Source organism: Cuculus canorus, chromosome Z, assembly GCF_017976375.1.
Source record: "Cuculus canorus isolate bCucCan1 chromosome Z, bCucCan1.pri, whole genome shotgun sequence".
Lineage (NCBI taxonomy): Eukaryota > Metazoa > Chordata > Aves > Cuculiformes > Cuculidae > Cuculus > Cuculus canorus.
Window position 1 is genome coordinate 74,832,165 of NC_071441.1, and position 20,663 is coordinate 74,852,827.

At 41.7% G+C, this 20,663-nt stretch overlaps 1 protein-coding gene across 1 annotated transcript in view; it reads right to left on the minus strand.

Annotated features, from left to right (window-relative positions):
• Positions 1-20,663, minus strand: part of LOXHD1 (lipoxygenase homology PLAT domains 1) — a 186,826-nt gene that overhangs the window by 80,248 nt on the left and 85,915 nt on the right. Inside the window, exons 9-16 of the mRNA XM_054054590.1 lie at positions 20,189-20,439; positions 19,065-19,200; positions 16,136-16,296; positions 15,052-15,138; positions 12,935-13,070; positions 10,699-10,853; positions 7,482-7,642; positions 607-683 (exon numbers count right to left, since the gene is read on the minus strand). Of these exons, the coding sequence (XP_053910565.1) occupies positions 607-683; positions 7,482-7,642; positions 10,699-10,853; positions 12,935-13,070; positions 15,052-15,138; positions 16,136-16,296; positions 19,065-19,200; positions 20,189-20,439 (1,164 nt within the window). The remainder of the gene's footprint in view (positions 1-606; positions 684-7,481; positions 7,643-10,698; positions 10,854-12,934; positions 13,071-15,051; positions 15,139-16,135; positions 16,297-19,064; positions 19,201-20,188; positions 20,440-20,663) is intronic.

A 20,663-nucleotide genomic window follows, 5' to 3' on the forward strand; every position in this document is an offset into this window, starting at 1 on the left:
CATTGTTAAATGATCACAAGCCACAAAAATGGGCTAATGCAAGTGAGGTGACTTCACCTGTTTAATACTTGCAATTTAATTCAATTTAATTCAATAGCTTCAAATTTTTTTTTCTGAAACAAAACAAAAAACATCTCAACTTGAGCTCTGTAAGTGCTGTTTTCTAAAGAAAACTGTAGTATTGGAGCCCTGGTTCTCCAGAAAAGGACAATGTAATCCTTCTGGTGATTTTCTTCTGGGAACACAATGTTATTTGACAGAATTTACTCTAACAAAGCAGTGGCAATTTAAGACCCCTCAGAGAAAGCTATAGAAGAAAGCAATTCTTATACAAATCATGAGAGTAAAAATCAAAGTTTCTTTCTACATACATAATGTTACAATTATTCTCTTTTATGCAAATTAATCCCATTCAAAACCTAGGATTTAAGGGTCAGAGGCATTTCCCCCTGAGTGACCTACTGCAGATTCTTGCATAAGAATGGTAAAAAAAGGCCCAGTAGATTTACTGTGAACTGACATGAATCATTAAGTAAAATAAAGCAAGTAAATACGTGCATACAAAGCTCAAAACCAGACCTTCTTTTTTTTCCAAGCTAAACTCACTTTTTAGCATTGCTGACTCCCCAGCAGGCACTAATTCTCGGACAATCTGACCATCGTCCTCATTTTTGTCAAGCCACCTGGTTTACAAACAAAAGTAAGTTATCTTTGAATAATTAGGATCTAGCAGACTTCAAAATCTAGGCTGGCTCCACACATAGTAAAAAATCCACACCATAGTAAATTTTTACAAGGCTCTTTATATCCATTTATATCCACAAGTTGTTCCTGTAAATGGGCATTCGCAGTCTCTTGAAAGCACTAACCTTCACTGACCAGAAATATTATCAGCCTTTATTAATAACCATCTTGATTACAAACTTTATAGTGCCTAAGTTATTCAAACTCCTTCTTTTCTCAGTGTTTCACTACTCTAGTTTACTATCACTTTTCCTTTCCTTATAGATAAGTACATTATCCTTTTTTTCTCCACCAGGAATTGGGTGAATTACGCTGTTCCCATTTTCAGGGCAGGGCATGTGGAGGAAGCTGGCACCAGCAAAAGGAAGGATCTCCTTTGTTTCTCAACATTAATCTAATGATCCAACTAGACTGATTAAGAAGAAAAGCTGGGCGTAAAGCAAAATGTAATATGATCTCAAGGGAAAAACAACTGAAAGGAAAACGGACAGGAACAAACTGCTGATCTGGTAACCTTCGCAGTTTCTCCTTCAGCCTAAGGGATGAAGGAATTACAGCCCCATCATATACCATACAGTAAACACTGTATGACAGCAGCAAAGGTCCTGGCAGAGGTTCCTCACTTTCCACTTGAAATCCAAACTGCTGCAGCACACAGAATATTCCTGTATGCATCTTAGGGTCGTTTCCCTCAGCGGTGCACTGGAGCCATTTCAGTTCCCAAATACCAATTAAAGAGAGCAGGAGCAGTTCTCAGAAGGTCCCTTGTTCTTACGTACACAGCTATCTGCAGCAGCGTCTTTTGCAGTTAAAAATACTGCTTGAAACCAGTGGGAGTGAGCAAAGAACAAGTGAGCAAGTTCTGGCAGGTCATGCAGGGTATTTAATTTGCTATAGTAATTCCCAGAACTAGAAAAAGAAAACCATATCCCAAGAAACTGTTTCTTTTTAAAGGCAGCCACGCTACTATGCAAATGACATCAGACCACAGAAGACCTGCTTCTACACAAACCCATGCAGCACAAGTGTCCCGCAAGCTTCCTGCAACGTCACCGTGCCACATGTGTCCTCCTCAAATGATCCTCACACCAAAAAGGAGGGGAGCTCACTTAAATGGCTCCACCTTTGATCTTTCTTTGATTTTTCCACATGGAAACCAGCAAACAACAAAAAAGGGATTTGGGGATGTGAACAAATGCCCATTAGGAGTTGGATCAAACATACGGTATCTCACTGGTAATAAGCCAGCGCAGGTTAGAGTCATGACCAGTTGGACTAGCGATAGTGACTAAGGAGTAACCAGATATTTTGGAAGATCAAGGATGGTAGGTCTCCATTTCATCCACCTCAAGGAACATTATTGTTTTAGTCTTCTTCCTTCCCGCCCAGAAAAAAAACAATAATCATGAAGAAACCATGCAGAAAAAAGCACGCCGAGAAAGAAATCCAAACATGAGCTGGAGATGGACAGTCACAGAAGCATTAACAGCAAAGCCCCCATGCAAAAGAGGTGCATCCAGCGCCGCTGCACAGGCACACACCTCCACCCTCATCTCCCCTCTAGGCTTTGGTGTGTTGTTGGGTACGCAGTCTACCCCGTATTCTTCCCTTTCACTTTGTGAAGCAGGTGGCCATGTGCAGGTGGCTCGAAAAGGGCTAAAAGCTAAGAACGTCAGCACGAAGGTGATGAATATGTGAACACGCGATGATCACCCAAACACCACGTGAGAGAATCAGATGCATTATTGTGCCTCAGTGGAGGCTGAAAGGTACAGAGGGGATAAAAGAACATAAAACTCTGTGGAGAAGACCATGAAATTGATGTCAAGAACTGAGCAAGGGTGGAGTGAAAGGAGGGATGTCGGGAACTGAGCAAGGATGGAGTGAAAGGAGGGAGAAGAGAAGCATGCCAAGACATAATGTTGTCTTGAGAAAGAAAGCTTTTGTTCATGTTTTGGGGTTGGAGTTCTTTTTTTACCTGTTAGAACTGGTCCTTAATAACTTTGTATCATGTAGTTCTTGATGTTGTCTCAGGATTCATGTCCTTGAACAGGCATTGAATGGCTAGGGGATCACACCACCCCAAAAGTCAAGATGCTTCTGTGTACATGAAAGTTAACTGGGAGGACCCACAAAATCTGAGCCTGAACTCCACTACCCGAGGACCACTGAATACAGCACGGCCTCCAGGAAGGCAGAAGTTCTAAAGGTAGACAAAATTCTGCTCTCCTGCTCCTGGTTTTAGTGTCCTGCAAGCTGCTGTTTATGCTGCCAGTGTATGTGATGTTGTTTTCTGTTGCCTTTGTCATTGATGATGTTTTAGGGAAGTGTAGGATGAATCCGGATGAACCGGTTTTGTGCCAAGGTGGCAGGATGAAAATACATCCCACAAGAAACAGATCTCTTTGCACAGCGTGTAAAATGCTAACTTCTTAGGCACTGAGGATGGACAAGAAATATTAACCCAGAAAGAAGGACACATCTTAAGAAATTTCTCTCTACCAGTGCTAGTAGCTACTGATGGCAAGAGGAGTATGTCTTGGATTAGAAAAGTAAGAGAGTTTTACCAGCAGAAGTAGATTAAGGCTCCTTAGAATGTCCCAGCCAAGTGGCAGAAACACTACTTTCCCAATAAGATAACTTTAACTAGTGACAGAGGAAGTATTTGGGTGAGCAATGCCATTATGCTCCTTCTCTTCAGCACATATGCTTCAATATCCTAATTTTACTTGAATGTGATTCCAATAGCGTATCACTGAGCTGCAGATTGGAACCAGGGGTTTAGAGTTTTACACTGAATACAAGTGGATTGGCACATCATAAACACATCAGGCTGCAGAAAACAGAATTTTTCAGTATAGTGCCATCATACTCCTAGTACAAAAGACTTGTCAAAATCCTTTATTTTACCAGAGCTTCCATACAATTTCAGTGCATTTAATTTGCGTTAATTCACTGTGGGCTTTGCAAGGGTGTAGTCGTGTCCTGTATCATACATTTAGTTGTAAAGAGAAATTGTATATCCTATAACCTAAAGCAGATATGACATGAAAGCCACTTCAGAGAGAATTTCTAGAGGATCAGAGAGTCAGGGAAGCACTGGAAAAAAAATATAGTATGACATCATATATAGCATTTGAGATTCAGTAGATGATTGATAGGCTGTGTGCAGTTAGAATGATTAGCACATCAAGACATGGGTTTGTGTGTGTTTGCCTTTAAATATAACATCTAGATGGAATTATGTGTAAAAATATAGGCATTTCAGTCTATTTCAGGAAACAAAAGGTGGTTTCTCTGGATCCTTTGTATGACAAGAACTTAAGGCATCTGATTGAATAAATGTTCTTTCACAGAAGCCTCCAAGTGCATCATTCCATTCATGGTCCGCCTGCTGTTCTTCAGAAAATTGACAATGTACCCTTATGTTTGCGCTAGAGAAAAATTAGCATGGTGCAGTCCATGTGCTTAGAAAAAAATGTAATAAAGTACCATTGAAGATTTCAGTGGAGCCCTAATGATTTATATCATATAAAATTCTACCCTATCATGAACTCATGACTTTGCCTGATTAAAAATTCTTTTCTGTCTGGGATATAAATATTATGAAAAATAGGCTATTTTAGAGAATGTCAGCTAGCCCGTTCCAGGACTTCCACTGGGTCTTGAGGAGAAAATGAAATCCGAAGAACTCAGATCTGAGCTTCAAAAAGGTTTGCCTCCAGTTCTGGGGCAAAAGGTGAGCCTCATCATTCTGAGCTTTTTAGTGGTATTCATAATCATAATACCTAAACCATATCAGGCACTATAAGGCATAAATCATTCAGTTGTGCCATTGAATGATTCACTATTCAGTCTCTAAAAGTATGGATATTATCATGTCATGTGGTCATGAAGGGGGACTAACGCTGCAATGCATTCAAGTGACGTATTAGTAATTCTGCAAACAACACTTGGAGAAGTTACTTGCATTTACTTCTTGCAAGCACAGATCAAATGACTACTTTAAAAAGAGCTACAAGCCATTCCCTATACAGCCAACTGTTTTAAAAGTTGAAAGCACAGGCCTGGGAGTCATTATTCCTCTATGCTCCTCCTGAATCTGACACAAACTCACAATTAATCCACTTAGCTTCTCTTTATCTCTGCTGGCTCACTTGTACAACAAAGACAGTGCTTCTCATAGACCCCTTGTGACTATTAGGTAATAGAGGTTTCTACAGAGTCATAAAAAAGCCTTCAAATTAAAAGACAAAAGATAGCCATGTATATAAATACAGAAATAACAAGAACAGTGACTTCAACGAGTTATACGCAATGAAGATTTATAAGGATATCCTACAGACATTAGTTACAGGGGATGCTGGTTAGCCACCTCTTTGCTATATCTTCTTTCCACATGCTGGTGCAGCGTAGTTTTACAGACACATAAGGAGTCTGTAAAGCACTCTGCACAGGTGAGATGTGTTTCCGTGGAAGGCATTTTGTCCTCTAGCTGTGTCACAGGAGCAGCTAAGCAGCAGGAAGTCAATGGAGCAGCTTACAATAAACACACAGCAGCAGAATTGGTTTTCTCCAGACCGTGCAATTGTGGTGTGTAGAAGAGTGGAAGTTAATCGGGTCTTGGAGATGAAGGCAACGAGGACATCAACATGTCCACTGGCTGGCCACAGACTGGCCAAGCAGAAGCAGAAGCTTTCCTGGTTTCCCCCCGGATCGAATTTCTGACTAACCTCACTTTCATAGGCTTACCAAAAAAAAAGCTGTTCTTCTTGGCTAAGCCTTCTTCAACATCTTGTCTGTGAAGAATCAGGTGAAGCAAGCCTCCCTAGCACCTGCCAAAGCAGCTAGGACATAAGCTGTCCTTGGCCTACAGGAGTGGAGGGGAACATCCAAATGCTGCAGGTCATGGAGACATGTATCTCTCACATGGAGGATGCAGTGGGTGAGCACCTTCGCCCTCAGATATCTCCAGACTCCATGACGACACCCGTATACTGCGATGATGCCCCTGTCTCTGAAGAGACACAGGCACCAAAGATAGTGAGAGGGAGCAGCTGTCCCTGTGTTTGGAGGTGATCAGTCATGTTACCTTCTCAATCTGAGAGGAAGAGATAATGCTGGCACAAGGACAACAAATAAAGTCACGCAAACAACACTGATATGACTTGGAAAAAAGAGACATTAAGAAAGGTACGAAGAGTGGAATTCCATCACTTGTGATTTGAAGCCTGAATGCACTCCATGAATATTTTGGAAATAAGGTCTTGACTTTTCTTTCTCCCTTCATTTTCAGTCCCTGGCCTGAAGGGTGTGCCCTGGTGCTTCTGACCTACTGGGGTAAAGCTACAGGGAATGAGACTATGGCTCTAAACCAAGGGAAGACACCCAGTTATAGAGTCAGGTAAGGAGACAATTTAAACTGTAAAATGAACCATCTGCGCAGTGCAGGTAAGCACAGCAATATTACTGAGGAGCCTGCGCAAAAAAACCTCTTCATCAGGACACTTCAAGTCCAAGTAAAAACCTGCCACGTTTGCCTGTTTAACTCAGTAAAACATATGGTTGTTAAATATGTACGAAAAAGCACCAACAACACAGTGTCTTATCCTTTGAAAAGGGAGAGACTGGCTTCCTTTCCACAACCAAGATGACATTGCATCTGCTGCTCTGTGCTGCCTCCCCAGCGACTTTGCTCTCTGACGTTACGTGGCTATAGTAACAGAGAGGCTGAGGCTGGCTCCCGTTTTGTGTTTATCTGACTCCCCTCATTATAGTGGAGTTCTTTCTGATTTACAGTGACAAGAGACAAGTAATCAGCTTAGTGCTCTTATCTTTGCTTGAAATTTAAAAAATAATTGTGCTTGTGTTTTACAATTTCACTTGTCCCCTAGGAGGTGACTTTTAGAACAGGTCCCTGATGTTAAATGGAGCTCAATGGACTTCCATCTTATAGAACGGACATCCTGAGAGGACAAGTGGGCCTTTACAGGGCAATGAACCTGGTTCATTGCCCTGTAAAGAAGTTGGTCTCTCATGTTTTCACCCAGTTGTCTCTGGTTTGTGCTGCAATGTTGAGGCAGATCCTAGTTTGCGCCAGGACAGATGGTACAACTCATTCCCCATGGATAGCCCCAGTATAATACATCTGTTTTCGCCACTTAATTGTCTAGGAAAGAGAAAAACACATCTATAACTCACCCATGGGGATAAGTTACTGCCCTCTGCTCTACCTATGTCTCTATATGCATGATACACATGTCCTTTCGTGCAAGGAGCTCTCATGATGGCAGAGAAACAATTTTGCATTCTTCCAATACAAGAATAGCATCCCATTGCTCCTGGAGAGATGGGATGTGCATGTGAGGGACCAGAACCTCATCCCACACATGCAATAAAACTATCAGATTGCAGAGCGTGTTTCTGCAGCAGGCAATTGCAGGGACACTGGATGTGGTACTGGAAGGTTGCATTTTACCTTTTGGAAATTCTCTGTATTACTGAACTAATTGCTGAGAAGTTCACAATTCAGGCTGCTGTTCATTTGTTAAGGAGTTAACTGTATCTTAAACCTCCCAATCCACAGTCTTTGCTTTCAGGCTTAGCAAAAATAAATGAATGAATATATAAAAAGGATTAAGCTGTGCTCAGAAAATTCCACTCTTGGATAGCCAGGCTTTTCAAAGTCTGGAAAATGCATAGATGGAGGCATAATTTGCTAGCATTGGTTCCAGTACCTGTAGCAGGGGAATTCCACAGCCTCACTTTCTGGCTGTCCTTCTTCCCTCACTATCACTTTGGCAAGGTACCAGCCACTGCTTCCTCCTTTGCCATCATGCCCTATTCTCACCCTCCTCACCTGCTTCAGCGTTACTGCTTCAACGAAGAATTCATCGGCCTTTGAGAAGAAGAAGAAAAAAGTTAAAGCAATATATCTCCTTAAAAGCAAACTAACAAACCAAATTTATTATTGCTATCAAACCAACATCATCAGTATGCTGCAAGATAATTCTTCACAAGATGAAGGAGAAAGTATGAATTAATTTAGCAAAGAATGAAAGCTCAACTATTTGTGCTAGATGTATAACATTAGATTTAGAAGTATATGATCTGCCAGGATTTTAATTCTCCCATGTCATTGCATGCCCTCCACAACTGTAAAAAAAAAAAAGAAAAAAGAAAAGTGATTTGATTATTAAGAAATTCATATAGAGAGGCAGGAAATCCAGGTTCAAATCTCTGCTTTCTGATAAACTGGGGCAGATCACTTCAGACCAAACCCACAGAGGTATTTGGAGGTACCATTCAGGGCTTTAACCACACATTAAATTCAAACAACATGGACTACTGAGGGCAATTTAACCCCAACCACTTCCTGGCACGCAAGCATTAGGTCTGGTTGCACAGGGGTATTTCCAGTTGCTCTGGTTGTGTTCAGAAGTTGATGTCAACCCTGCCCAGCAGCTAATGCCATTATACTCCACAAGAGACATGAATTTTACATCTTTCCTCTCACCTACCCATGGAAAAAGGGCTCAGTTTACCAATCTACAGATTAGCCCAAGAGATGGCCCTCAGGACCAGAGCTCTGTTACCCAAGATGACACCGAATGTGATGGCTGAAGGAAAAGAGATTTGTTAGAAAAAGTGAATTAGTGCTCTGGGAATCAGGCCAGACAAATATCTATGGCATGCGGACAGACACACGTGTATGGTAAACACCTGTTTAAATGAACAACGTATCTAAAGCATAAAGATCAACAAACAGACATGACTGCTGTGGTTACCATCTGACGGAGACGCACCGTTAGGTAAGAGAAAGCTAACCAAACATTGATTCATTTGTTGTTCTTCTCCCAAAGACCATGAAACACATACAGTAGTAGCATATACCCAGCTAGGTCCCAGAAAGCATGGTGATAAGGCACTACTTATACAAATACTTAAATCTATTGAAACGATCGTATTTTTTTCAAACACTTACGACTCCAAACTGATCTTTAAAATAAAGACAAACTAAACACACTACCGCTGATTTAGGCGTTAATCATTGGTTTACATACATCAACAAGTGTTACTTCTACACATTAACAAGTGTTACTTACACACTCAAAATTGCTGAATTGAGTATTTAAGTTATAAAACCTCACTGACTTAGCCTAAGTCAATAAAGTTTAATTCATTAGTCCTGATGTTCATCTTACTTATTAACAGCTAATACAAACTAATGAGTAAGTAACTGAATGGAAATGCAGCACAGCAAACACCTAATTTAGTGGCATCTTTAAATTTTACCTTCTATACAGGCTGTTAGTTTGCATGTGCAAGGAAACTTTACAAGTTAAATTGATAATCAAGGTTCTATTGGCTTAAGTGGCTGTAGAAACAGCACTGACTTAGCTACATTTCTTTTTAACAGGGTATCTGAGTTAATCAGTGTAGATATATTCATTCAGTCTCAGCTCGTGAATACACAAGCTCTAAGTTTATCAGGATCAGTCTTTAAACAGCTTCCAATTCATTCACCATCTTCCTGCTCCTCGTGCCAAAAGAGCAGTTTTTCATTAAGAGATTCCAGCTTAGTTTATAGCATCTGGATGTTATTAATCATATTAATTGATGTCCAAAATTATATTTGCAATTTTTTTCCCCTTCATGCAAATTACTCTATAATTCATTTTTGAGAGTAAAAATATAGCATGCATCATCTGTGTTTAAAATACTTGTGTCTTCTGTAAACGAAGCACCTCTTTTTAGGAACAGTCTTCAAATCACCACCAATAAAATTACTCATTTAGCTACTGTTTTGACAAAACAAGACTGCTTTGTTGTCATTTACAGCTTGGACTTACCTTTTAAAAGTAAAAACTCTATAATGTAAGTGTATAGGCAAAAATATGACTTTCGCAATTCCGTATCTCCACACCTTTACATCATTTAGAAGCAGAATGAGTTTTACCTGCTAAGTAAATGCTACATGTTTCCACCAACAAGTCTTACAGGCACAAGAAAACTTCTAAAGGCTAAAAACTCAGTGATTACAGTGGATAATTGGAAATTCTGGATGTTTAAAGGAAAATCCAAAGCGTGATTGCATATTTCAGAACCTTCAATTCAATACTTGATTTTGAAAACATAACGTCTTTTTAACCTCATTTTCTTTCCATTCCAACACTTCATTCAAACAATAACACAAAGGAGGGGAAATCCACAGAGTTCTGTGATCAGATATTGAAAACCGCCTCCAGGAGATATTGATTGCATTTTACTAGTCTAATTTGGACCCCAGAGATCCAAAATGTGCCTCATAATTGAATACGCATTGAGTAGGCTGACCCCATAGATCAGATAAGCTTTCACTACAGTTTGACCTCTTCATTATCCCTAACTTTCCACGGAACAAGTCTTCAGTTTATGCCATTTCCACTCCACTCCGCATAGGCATACAAAAACACATTGAAAAGTGGACTGAAAGTATGACACAAAATTTGCGTGCAGGACAGATGAGGGGAGACTGGAGGAAACTTAATGGAAACTCACAAGGCTTTCAGTTTTACTTTTGTCGTTAAATAGCATGCTTTTCCTTCCTGTGCCCTGGGAGCCAATTTTTTGCCATATTAGAGGGAGGTGAAAAGGCTCCCTCCTGCTCTTAAAAGATGGACAGATTTCCTGGAAGCCTCCCCCAGTCGGAAGATGCAGTTTCAACAGTCAATACTCAGCTGGAGAGCAAACCAGGAGATGTTTTTGTGAATGTGTCAAGCAAAGGCACACTGTCCCTAATTTAAACATCCCTCCTAATGCAACCTGTTATGATGTTTTGTGGACTTGATAGATTTCTCTCCACTCTTAAATTCACAGGGAAATCAGCCAGATTTGCGAATGCACATCTGAACAAAATCTACAAACCATTACACACTTTGAAACCCATCTCAAGGAGCTGCTGTGTGAACTTACGTTGCCTTTTTCAAATTTATTGACAGTGTTGATGCAGTTGTAGAGAACCCGTTCTCCTGTGTCTCCCTGGTCGCCAATGAGACAGACAAAGACGTTGGCATCTGTGCCACTCCCACTTACCGTCCCAGTGCAAACTGTCACTCGATATTTAATCACTGTGGAGACATCAATTAATAAAACAATTTCAGTGACACAATTAATTGCCATTTAAATTTACTGCATTTTTCACAGACTTGAAATAAATTCTAAATGTTCATAATTTCAGATGGTGCTTCACTGATGCTTTGGTTTTTATATTCTATATTATACTGTTAGAGCAAGTCCAGGAGAGACCATAAAGCTGATCAGAGAGCTAGAACAATTCCCACATGAGGACAGGCTAAAAGAGTTGAGGTTATTCATCCTGGAGAAGAGAAGGCTCTGGGGAGACCTTAGAGCAGGCTCCAGTATGGAAGGAGGCTACAGGAAAGCTTTGGAGGGGCTCTTGATCAGGGAGTGCAGGGGTAGATCGAGGTGGAATAGTTTTAAGCTCAAAGAGGGAAGATTTAGGTTAGCTATTAAGAAGAAATGTTTTCCTGTGAGGGTGGTGAGGAAGGCAAGGTGGTTGGAACTGGATGATCAAGGTCCCTTCCAATCAAAACCATTCTAAGATTGTCACTAGGAGAAGAAAAAAAAAAAAAAGAGAAAGGCCTGAAACGTTAAGAAAACCCATAAAACTCCTCCAAGGAGGCACACAAAAATGCCGTCCACTTCAGGTAAAACCTCAGGAATTGGAGTGCGTGGCCTCCTTGGTGTCCCAGCCTTTCTACCTTCCCTAATGCATTCATAAGAGGGTCGTGGTGATGGGGAATCTTTTAATAATTTGATTGTGGAAAAACATCACATTCAGGACCCAGAGGCAGACAAAAAGAATGAAAAATGGCCAGATGCTGAGGGACCTGAGGAATGCGCGCTTCATGTTGGGTTCATGGGGCAGGATGTATCCAGTTGTTCCTAAATACATGACACCTTCATAGACCAGGATTGTTTCTTGCCTGCTTGTTACCTTTGAGATCTTTATTTAGAAACTTGTTGTATGGTTTTTGAGCTGCCACCTTTCTCTCCCTACCCTGCCCTCATGTCTACCTCATCTCATTGAAGGCAGGATTTCCAGAAGAAATTCACAACAAAGAAACAGCCCACAGACCAAACTCTAAGAGAGAGAAAACCTTTTCTCTGGCACTGAGAGAGGACAAAAAGCAATGCTTCCCACACTCCCCCTCAAACCCGCCTGCAAGCCCAAAATGTGGGTGTTGCATCTCACCTTCACTCAACACAACTGCTCTTCACGGGAAAGTACCTGCATTTGAACTCAAGCATCCCTCTCCTCAGTTGATTAAAAATACATTTCAAAACCTGCTTTATTTACATTTTAATAACATCTGCAATTACAATTACTCTTCCTCTTCTGAGGAACTGCTCAGCTGCATGCAGATCACCGAGTTAATCGGAAATCTCACGAAACAGGGGACTCATGGTCTATATAGCGCGAAGCCGTATTGGGCACTTCAGTGGAAATGTGGGAAATCCCAGTGGCAACCCTGAGATATCCTGCTCTCTCAAATTCTCCATTCTACATTTAATTCTTATGACACAAGGTCAAGACAGAAGTGACCACCTTAGGAAGCTAATACAAGTTCTGGGGCTTACCTTAATTAAAACTCCTGTTTGACCATACTTAACCCAATAAAAATTTCTGATTGCTTTCACACACTGAAAGGTGCCTATCCTCTTGCACAACTCCTCCATGCGACTTCCTATACACTTATACATATAGCTGCATAAATACTGCATAAATAGTGCATATAACTAAATAAAACTTTAAAGCTGAAAAATCATTGTTAGATTTTAGACTGTATTTCAGCTAAGCATGGTTTTCATGAACATCCCTTTAAAGCTGCTATTTCACATTTTGAGAAAAACCACAATTTAAGGAAAAAAAATAGCTCTGGAAGAAAATGTGCTGTGGCCAGATCTCTCCCATCTCCCACTACAGAGAAATCTGCTTAGAATAAGAGCTTGGGATTTCTGAAGCTTCATGCAGTTAATGATACACACAGAAAGTGCTGCAGAGAGAAAGTGCCAGAAAGAGAAGATAATTGAATTGCATCGGTCTGCCTGTGCATCCCTTACACAAAAAGGGTTTCTTTCTATTCAGGTCCTAAGTGAGCTCCTGCACGGTGCCTGTGGCTCTCACCTGGCATGACTTCAGTCACTAGAGATCCCTCTGCAGGGAGCTCTCGCACGATCTCATTGTCGTCTTCATTTATATCTAGCCAGCGGCCACAGTTGAAAGAGTATTTTTCTTTTGTCAGCGTTTTCAGCAGAGTTACCTTCATTAAACCAAAACACTGCGTGAGTTCACAGGCTTAAAGACAAAAAAACCAACAAGCTCCTGACAGGTTTTTGCCTGGGAAGCAAGCGTAAGAATCAGCAGAGAAATAACAGACATTAATAATGAGACCATCATTCAGACTTGCGCACCACAGTTACACACACGGCAAAGTCTGTCACAGATGATGGCTTTTCATTCCTCCTTTCTCCAATTGCTCCATGGTCTTTGAAAATTTTGATGGATACAGTGGGTCTCAGTAATTGCTTGTCATATGCCCCTGTATAAATCCAGAGAAAAATAGTGGATGGTGCTTGCAGTGCTGATCCCTGCAGCTCAAAACCAGAGCATACCTTATTGAGAAAACACCTAGAAAACGGCAGCAAGCATGGTCAAAGGTCTGCAGGGGCTTCCCAAGGAATAATGAGCAAATAAGTTTGGGCTCTGCAAATTGCTGGAAAAGCAGGTGAAGGAAGGGTATGACGGTTTACAAAATCACAGGTGGCACAAAGAAAGCAGAGGGGATCAATTATTCACTCTTCTGGTGCAAGAAACAGTGAGCATCAAACGGTGCTGGCACAGCAAAGTTCAAAGCAAACAACAGGACACAATTGACCTGTGAAGTCCTTGCCAAAACCTATTATGGTTGTTAAAAGTTTAAATGTTCAAGAGGAGACTGGAACTTTTGAACAAATAAATGGAAGAGAAATATACTAAATGTTTTGTATTTCTTAGATCTGTACAGGTGCAAACAGTTGTAAACTGAAAGAATGTTGGGGTGAAGTATCATAAATGCTTGCCCTTTTCTTACTGCTCTCTAACATGCACTTCTCCGATACGAGGGAGACGATGTTGGTCTAGATGGACTTTTGACCTGACCAGTGCGGCTGTACTTGTGTTCTTTTAATAGAAAATGGAAGCCTAACCCGACGTGAAACAAGCCTTGCATAAAATGTGTAAGGAGTGGAGTAAAGCATTGTTAAGGCTTCATCTAAGTTTCTAGATCATAAAATGGATGAACAAGTGATGGGATTCATGTGTTGTGAGTCTGATGTGTCCAGGAAAACATCAGACTGGCTATATATGGCCAGATTGATTTCATGCATCTTCACCAGCTTTGCTTAGACAGTTTGGCCCAAAGTAAATCCTAGATACACCGTCAGACTCCTCTTGTCCTCCCTGAATACAATTTCTGCTCAGGGAAAGAGCATATTCCAGGAAAACATATAGCTGTGAAAGATTTAAGCATTCTTGCTTATCACCTGTGAACAAACCAATAGACATGATTGTCTAGCACAGCACTTTCTTCTGGATGAATCACAGCCAGACACTTTCTGACACCATATAATGAACACAACAGTACTTGATGTCCTCTCCTCACTGGAAGGGTTTGGCTGCGTATGCTTTCACAGCTCCATAAGAATGCAGGAGAGCAGAATTTATGAACACACTTTAGAGGGACACGAGAAATTAAAATAGGCCACAGAAGGAGTAAGTTTTCTTCTCTATACAGTAGTGATGTCTTCCCTTTCTGAAGGGAAAGCGAAAAAACTCCTAGCAGCAATGAGGAGGGACAAGAGTGGTCCAGTGTGCAAAGGATGCGGAAATGTAGTTTTCACCATCGATCTGGGCTGTTGGGAGCTGCCACTTCCATAGCTCTCATTTCCCATAGTTCTCATTTTCCATACATACCTGGGCTGAACTAAGAGCGATGGCAAGGAGAAAAAAGCTTTTCTAAAAAACACGCAATGGATCCTTCTCTCCCATATATATATTTTTTTTTTCAAAAGCTATAAAGTGCTCTCTTCACATCCCATTTTCATGAGGATTCCACCTCTTGACCAGGACTGTCTCTAAAAGGAGGCACCTCTGACCACTGCACATCAAAGTCAGATGCAGCTGGGCAACGCAGTGACCCAGGACTGACAATGCACACCTCTGTGACCCGTCTGGATTTTCATGTTTCCTTGCTGTTCGCTCACCTTATTCAGATGCCAGCCAGCAAAGGGATTTCTTTTCTCATGCCATATCCGGAGCTTGTAAAAAGTGCCCAGATCAGGGAGCTCGATCTATAGAGGGGGAGGAAAATGTGTTGTCCATTCCTTAAGTCAGCAAAGCATGCGCACAAACAACACATCTGAACATCACTTAAGAGCCAAATCAGAGAGTAATCAAAAACTCAAGTATAAAAACAATTATGTTCTTTAAAATTAACGAGCCCTACTCCACAAAGGTAGATTGATGCGTCTCTTTTCAGGAGAGGAGAATATACAAATTGAATCCAAACACTTTCAATCATGAGAGCTCCATGAAACCATTCCTCCCAGAAAGAGCTAAGTCCAGCTCTAAGGCTTAAGCTCTTTCCCAGACAGGATCCACAAAGCACAGCCACACTTCTTCCACAAGGTGTTTAGGGCTGCTGAGGCAAAGAAGGTAAAAGTTTTGACTAAAGCCAAATCCTTTGTTTCTCAGTTTTTCTCTGACCAGACACCAGTCAAATTCTAAACATTTTTATTTCTAAACACATCAAGCCCTTCCCCAGCCTCCACACTCATCACTGTTGAGCTCAGCCCCAAACATTCATGGAAGCTCCACTTCCAAAGATGCTGAAGACCACATCACTGAGGAGAGGAAACACCACTAGTAATCCTCCCCTAAATAGCTAACAACCAATTAGGCACTGAGGGAAACACAGAGAAATTATTAACCTTAGAGAGGCATGGTCTAAGTGAGTGGATTAGTCTGTATCATGAGTGAGGCTGTTCCTGACGGAAAGGCTATCAGCTTCAAGAGCCACAAATATGTGGCACTCAGTACCAACACGACTTGAAGCCATCACCACCTGAGCACCCAGGAACACCAACCTAAACCCACTTTGGAGAAGACAACGCAAATCTACAGGTAGAGAAATCAATTGCATCACCACCAATCTTTGCGACTTCACCTCCACTTCAGTAGGATCTATTGAAGTAAAGATCTCATGCTGTTGATTTTCTGTACGTGGCTAAAGCTTATGCTCTGGAAAACAATGCCAAGCCAAATTCACCACTAGCACAAGATTCATACCATGAACTTGTCAGTTTGTCCAGTTTCAAAGTTGTCTGAATTGTTGTCCAGCTTCATCTCATCTGATTTCCCCTTCTCTCCATAAACCTGGAAGAAGATGGTAGCATCTGTCCCTGCATTCTTAATGTCACTTGTCCAAATCCACAGAGACCAGGGGCTTTCTACAAAGAAAGGTTCAAGACGTTTTGTTTAAAAATTAATTTTTAAGGATGCCCTGGAAAAAAAAAAACACATTCCTCATTCTTTCCCCTGAGTGGCTGAGAGGACATCATGCTACAAACGAAGATCAGGACATTTTATCCTTTTCTGCACAACCATTACAGCTGCTACGTGTCATACAGGAATGACATTGCCTGGAAATATACTCTGTGTTTTCATTTAAAATAAAATAAGACAAAACATAAACCAAGTGAAACATATTCTTCTGCATCATGCACTACGAAATTAATCCAGGGATGCGTTCCATCCCAGCACATTCAGTATAATTTTGCAACACCTAAAACTCTAGCTTCAAAGACCATTTTAAAGCCTGGGGAATACCATCAGCTTTCATTTGTTGATGAGAAAGAGTTTCCAGTTCCATGTGCATGGTGCAATGCAGCTCTAGGTAGCTCACAAAGCTTGTTCCAGATGATCTGTGTCTGGAGCAAGAAGTATGGATACAGCTGTGTATCTCTTCTTCCTGAGCTAATGAGCTTTCCTGTGACCACATCAATCACCCCAGATGCACCTTTTGCAGTACTGTTTGTCTGGGAGCCCATTCAGGAATCTGTAGCCACGCTGCAGTGTGTGGGGCAAACATGCTCAGAGCAACCTGAAGTTATTTTTCTGAAGTTTTAGAATCATTTAAATGCCTAAACCCCTCCTGACTTCGGTTACTCTAAGGGACGCTCCCAAAGATAGTGGCAAAGCTACAGAATTTTTATCTCTTAAGTCTTCACCCAAGTTTTTAACAGTAAGAGCAGTCCACCTGCAGCAAATTTACATTCATTTTCATATCAGAGGATGGTTGCACATATAAAGGTGACATTCTTTCCTCTAAAGAACCCCTCATCTGCATTCTTCATTGATAATAACGTCTTTCTCTTCTGCAGGCCTTGCAGCACCTACAGGAGAGGGAACAGGTTTCTCTCTTGACTCAGACATCAGCTGAATTATTAACAAAACCTAATGGAAGAATTGCTAACCCTTTCGGTATGCCTGAACCCACATGAGCACAGCTTGACCTTCAGAGCCCAGAACGGAATATAAAAAATACAATGACATGCATATAAATTAGATTTTTACTGATCTGCTCAGCATTTGATTGTAAAAAAGAGGCAACAGCAAAAAAAAAAAAAAAAGAGAGGGGAAAGTAAAAAAGTTTTGCTTTTAGTTTAATAATTTGGAAAATGGTGGTGGCCACTCCCTTCTGAAAAGCACCAAGTTTTATGCTTGTGTGTGGCACATGATACAGCAGCCTGATGTCCCTGGGGAAAAGAGTAAGGGAAATTCAGACACCAGAGACTTCTCTCATCTCTCTGGTTTGGCCTCCTTGACCTCTTGCTGAAGGAAAGGAGGAATGATGCATGCAGGGAGGGGGGAAGGAGAACTTGTACCAGAATTAAATGCTGATAGAGGGCTGTCAGGGAAGAACCACACAGGAAGAAACGTGGGTGAGCTAGGTCTGCAGCTGCCAGAGGAGACCAGGCATCTCCCCAAATACCCACCCTCATCCACCCAGGGCATGCTAGGCACACTTCCCTTTCCTATCCAAATGTGATCCGGGCAGTTTGTAAATTCTCAGAGCCAGCATAAATATTCCCTAGGGCACAAACACCAAGGGAGGGCTACACCCAACGCACAGTTTCCAGGATAACATTCAAGATAAGGGTGGAAAACAGAAAAAGACTGAGAATAAATACAAGCTAGACATGGAGCTGCAATCCGCCGCGGGAGCAGCTTGCAAATGCTGCGCAAGGAGCCATTTCACCATGGATACCCAAAGTGAGGTTGAACCAAGCTTTGATCAGCTCTATAGAAAGGGACAGTCCTGCATGCTCAGGGAGATAGGCAAGATGACATAATAGGCCTTTTCTAACTCCAAGTCTTGCGCTTCTATAATCTGGCAGCTAAAGGTCACAGATTTCTCAAGGCTAATGCTCTCCGTCTATCTCCTGCACTGCGGCAGCAGGGGAATTAGCCTGTCAATAACAATCAGAGCTGATAATAGAGGGTTAAAGGTTGCAGATGCTTTAGTTAAATGGACCGAGTCAGAGGGGCAATGTGGTTATAACACTGACTAACATTTAGATCGAGTTTATTTAAACGAACTGCAGTTTAACCAGGAGCCCACCTGAAGCATTCGGATTAAAACGTATCTATTATCCTAATTAAAACATTCTGCTTACACGTACACACTGGCACAGGCTGGATGGCAGCAATCCGTATTGCTTGGTGCAAAACCAGCCAGTGAGGCTGAGAGCCGGAGCCATGTGCGGATGAATGAACATGCGAGTACACTGCCCTGCATGGTATGGAGCAAACATGTGCCATTGCCTCCCTCTAGAGAAGGTTTTTCTTCCTGCTTTCCCCCAGGTATACTTTTTTATTATATTTAGGGTTTGTTTCCATCTGAAATAGGGAAGATTTGCTTTTATAGTGATAAGAAATATAGCCCGGCTTGTCTGTAAGGACTGATGGTGGCTGAGGCAGCACAGAGAAGCTAGGAAGGCTGCTAGGTCCAATTCCTTGCCTTAAAAGAATGAGTGCAATTCTTCAAAATATTTCAAAAGCTTCTTTTCAGACTCAAACGAGGATATTCAAAGCTGAAAGTCATGCAGGACATAATTCACTTGAGCCTCTACCTGGCCATGGTTCTACCCATGTCATATTACATGGGTGACTCTTAGGGTGCTGTTGTATGGTGGGTGGGGTCATTTGAACCTACTTTTCAGTCTTCTTTGGCGCAGGGAAACCATTTCGTAGAGCTCCCTCTCTATGAGACCGTCTCCCTCATCTTCATCCAGCCATTTCCCACACGGAAAGGTTTGCTCAATACCAGTGAACGGGCAGTAAACCACCACCTAGGAAAAGAGACAGCGAAGTTGAGTTTGAATATTCTGTTACTGGCAGCCTACAGGACAGTGATACTGAAACCTTAAGCAACTGAAGCAAAGACAGAGCTGCAGATCTTTGTCCTGTTCTTAAAATCAAGTTTTCTGGACCAACATGAACCAGACTAGTTGCACAATTCCCAATTTGGGATATATCTAGGTCTCATCTGTTCTGTTATTCCCACTTTTCCAGATGTACACCAAAATGGGTCAGCCAAGAAGAGGCAAAACACCATCAGGATAAATGGAATGGGAACAGGCAGGAGCAGGAAGAGTTTCCCGTGTGTCTGCTGAAGTCAGTGTTGTCAGTGACCAGCGCATGTCCTGCACCATACCAGGGCAGGGTAGGGTTTTGCAGGAGGGACAAGAAAAAGCCTTCAGACACATCCTAAGCTGATTTTGCTTTCCAGGAAAACTGCATTTCCTCACAGCTTCAGCATAGGGAGCTGCTTCCCTCTCCAGGCCCCCATTACCCCCTGCTGATCTTGTACAAGCTCTCACATCACATGTTGTTCCACTACCTCCCAGCAGCAGCTGTGGTCAATCACTTCTTTTTTTTTTCTGAGCTCCACAGCAGCTCAGAAAAGTTCAGGGAAGTCTGAGTGTAGATGATAACTTTGAAATGCTCAGCACAATCCAAGAGTGCACTTCTGTCTGGCCCAGTGGGGGAACATCTGAAGGTGCTTTTGCTGCTGAGCAAACAATAATCTCTATCTTAGTGGCTGCAAAGGGGCAATCAGCCCAATTAGTGTGTGATTGACTCATGCATCTAATGTGCCTTTGAGGCAATCAGCTACTGCCATGCATTATGCATAATATTGACTTGTTAAACCAGAGATATTGTCATCCAAATAAAAGCAGATTTTTATTTATTTATTTATTTTTTAACCATATTTTGTTGTTTGGGGCAGTCTATGAAGAGAAAATGCTCTAAGAGGTGCCTACCATTTAGTCTCACCTTCTCACAAAACCAGCCGGAACTGACGCCACAATTATCGTGCCCAATGCTGACTCTGCTGAGAGGGCTGAGAAGAGCAGCTATCTCCACGTTAAAGAGATCTGTCCTGGCACGCTCAAATTCACCTCCTTCCAAGAAAATCTTCCCACTGTTCTTTAAGCCTTTGGAGCCATGGAGGATTACGTGGATCTTGGAGTTTGTGCCAGCTCCTCTGATATCTCCTGTCACTACAGCAACATTGTACACAATACCTGAAGAAGTCAGGAATTTGTTTAGGAAGAAAAGAAGGGTGGAAAAAAGGCCGAGAGTAATAATTCTTATAGCATTTACGTTGCGTTCTACGGGTTTCCCAATGGTTTTTCTGGCTTTTGACTTACACATAGTGCAATGCTTCATTTGTTTTGATTCCACAGACACCTCTGAGAAATGCACAGCTCTCTTCAGGCTGTCCAAAAGAAACAGGTTTGTGGTGAAA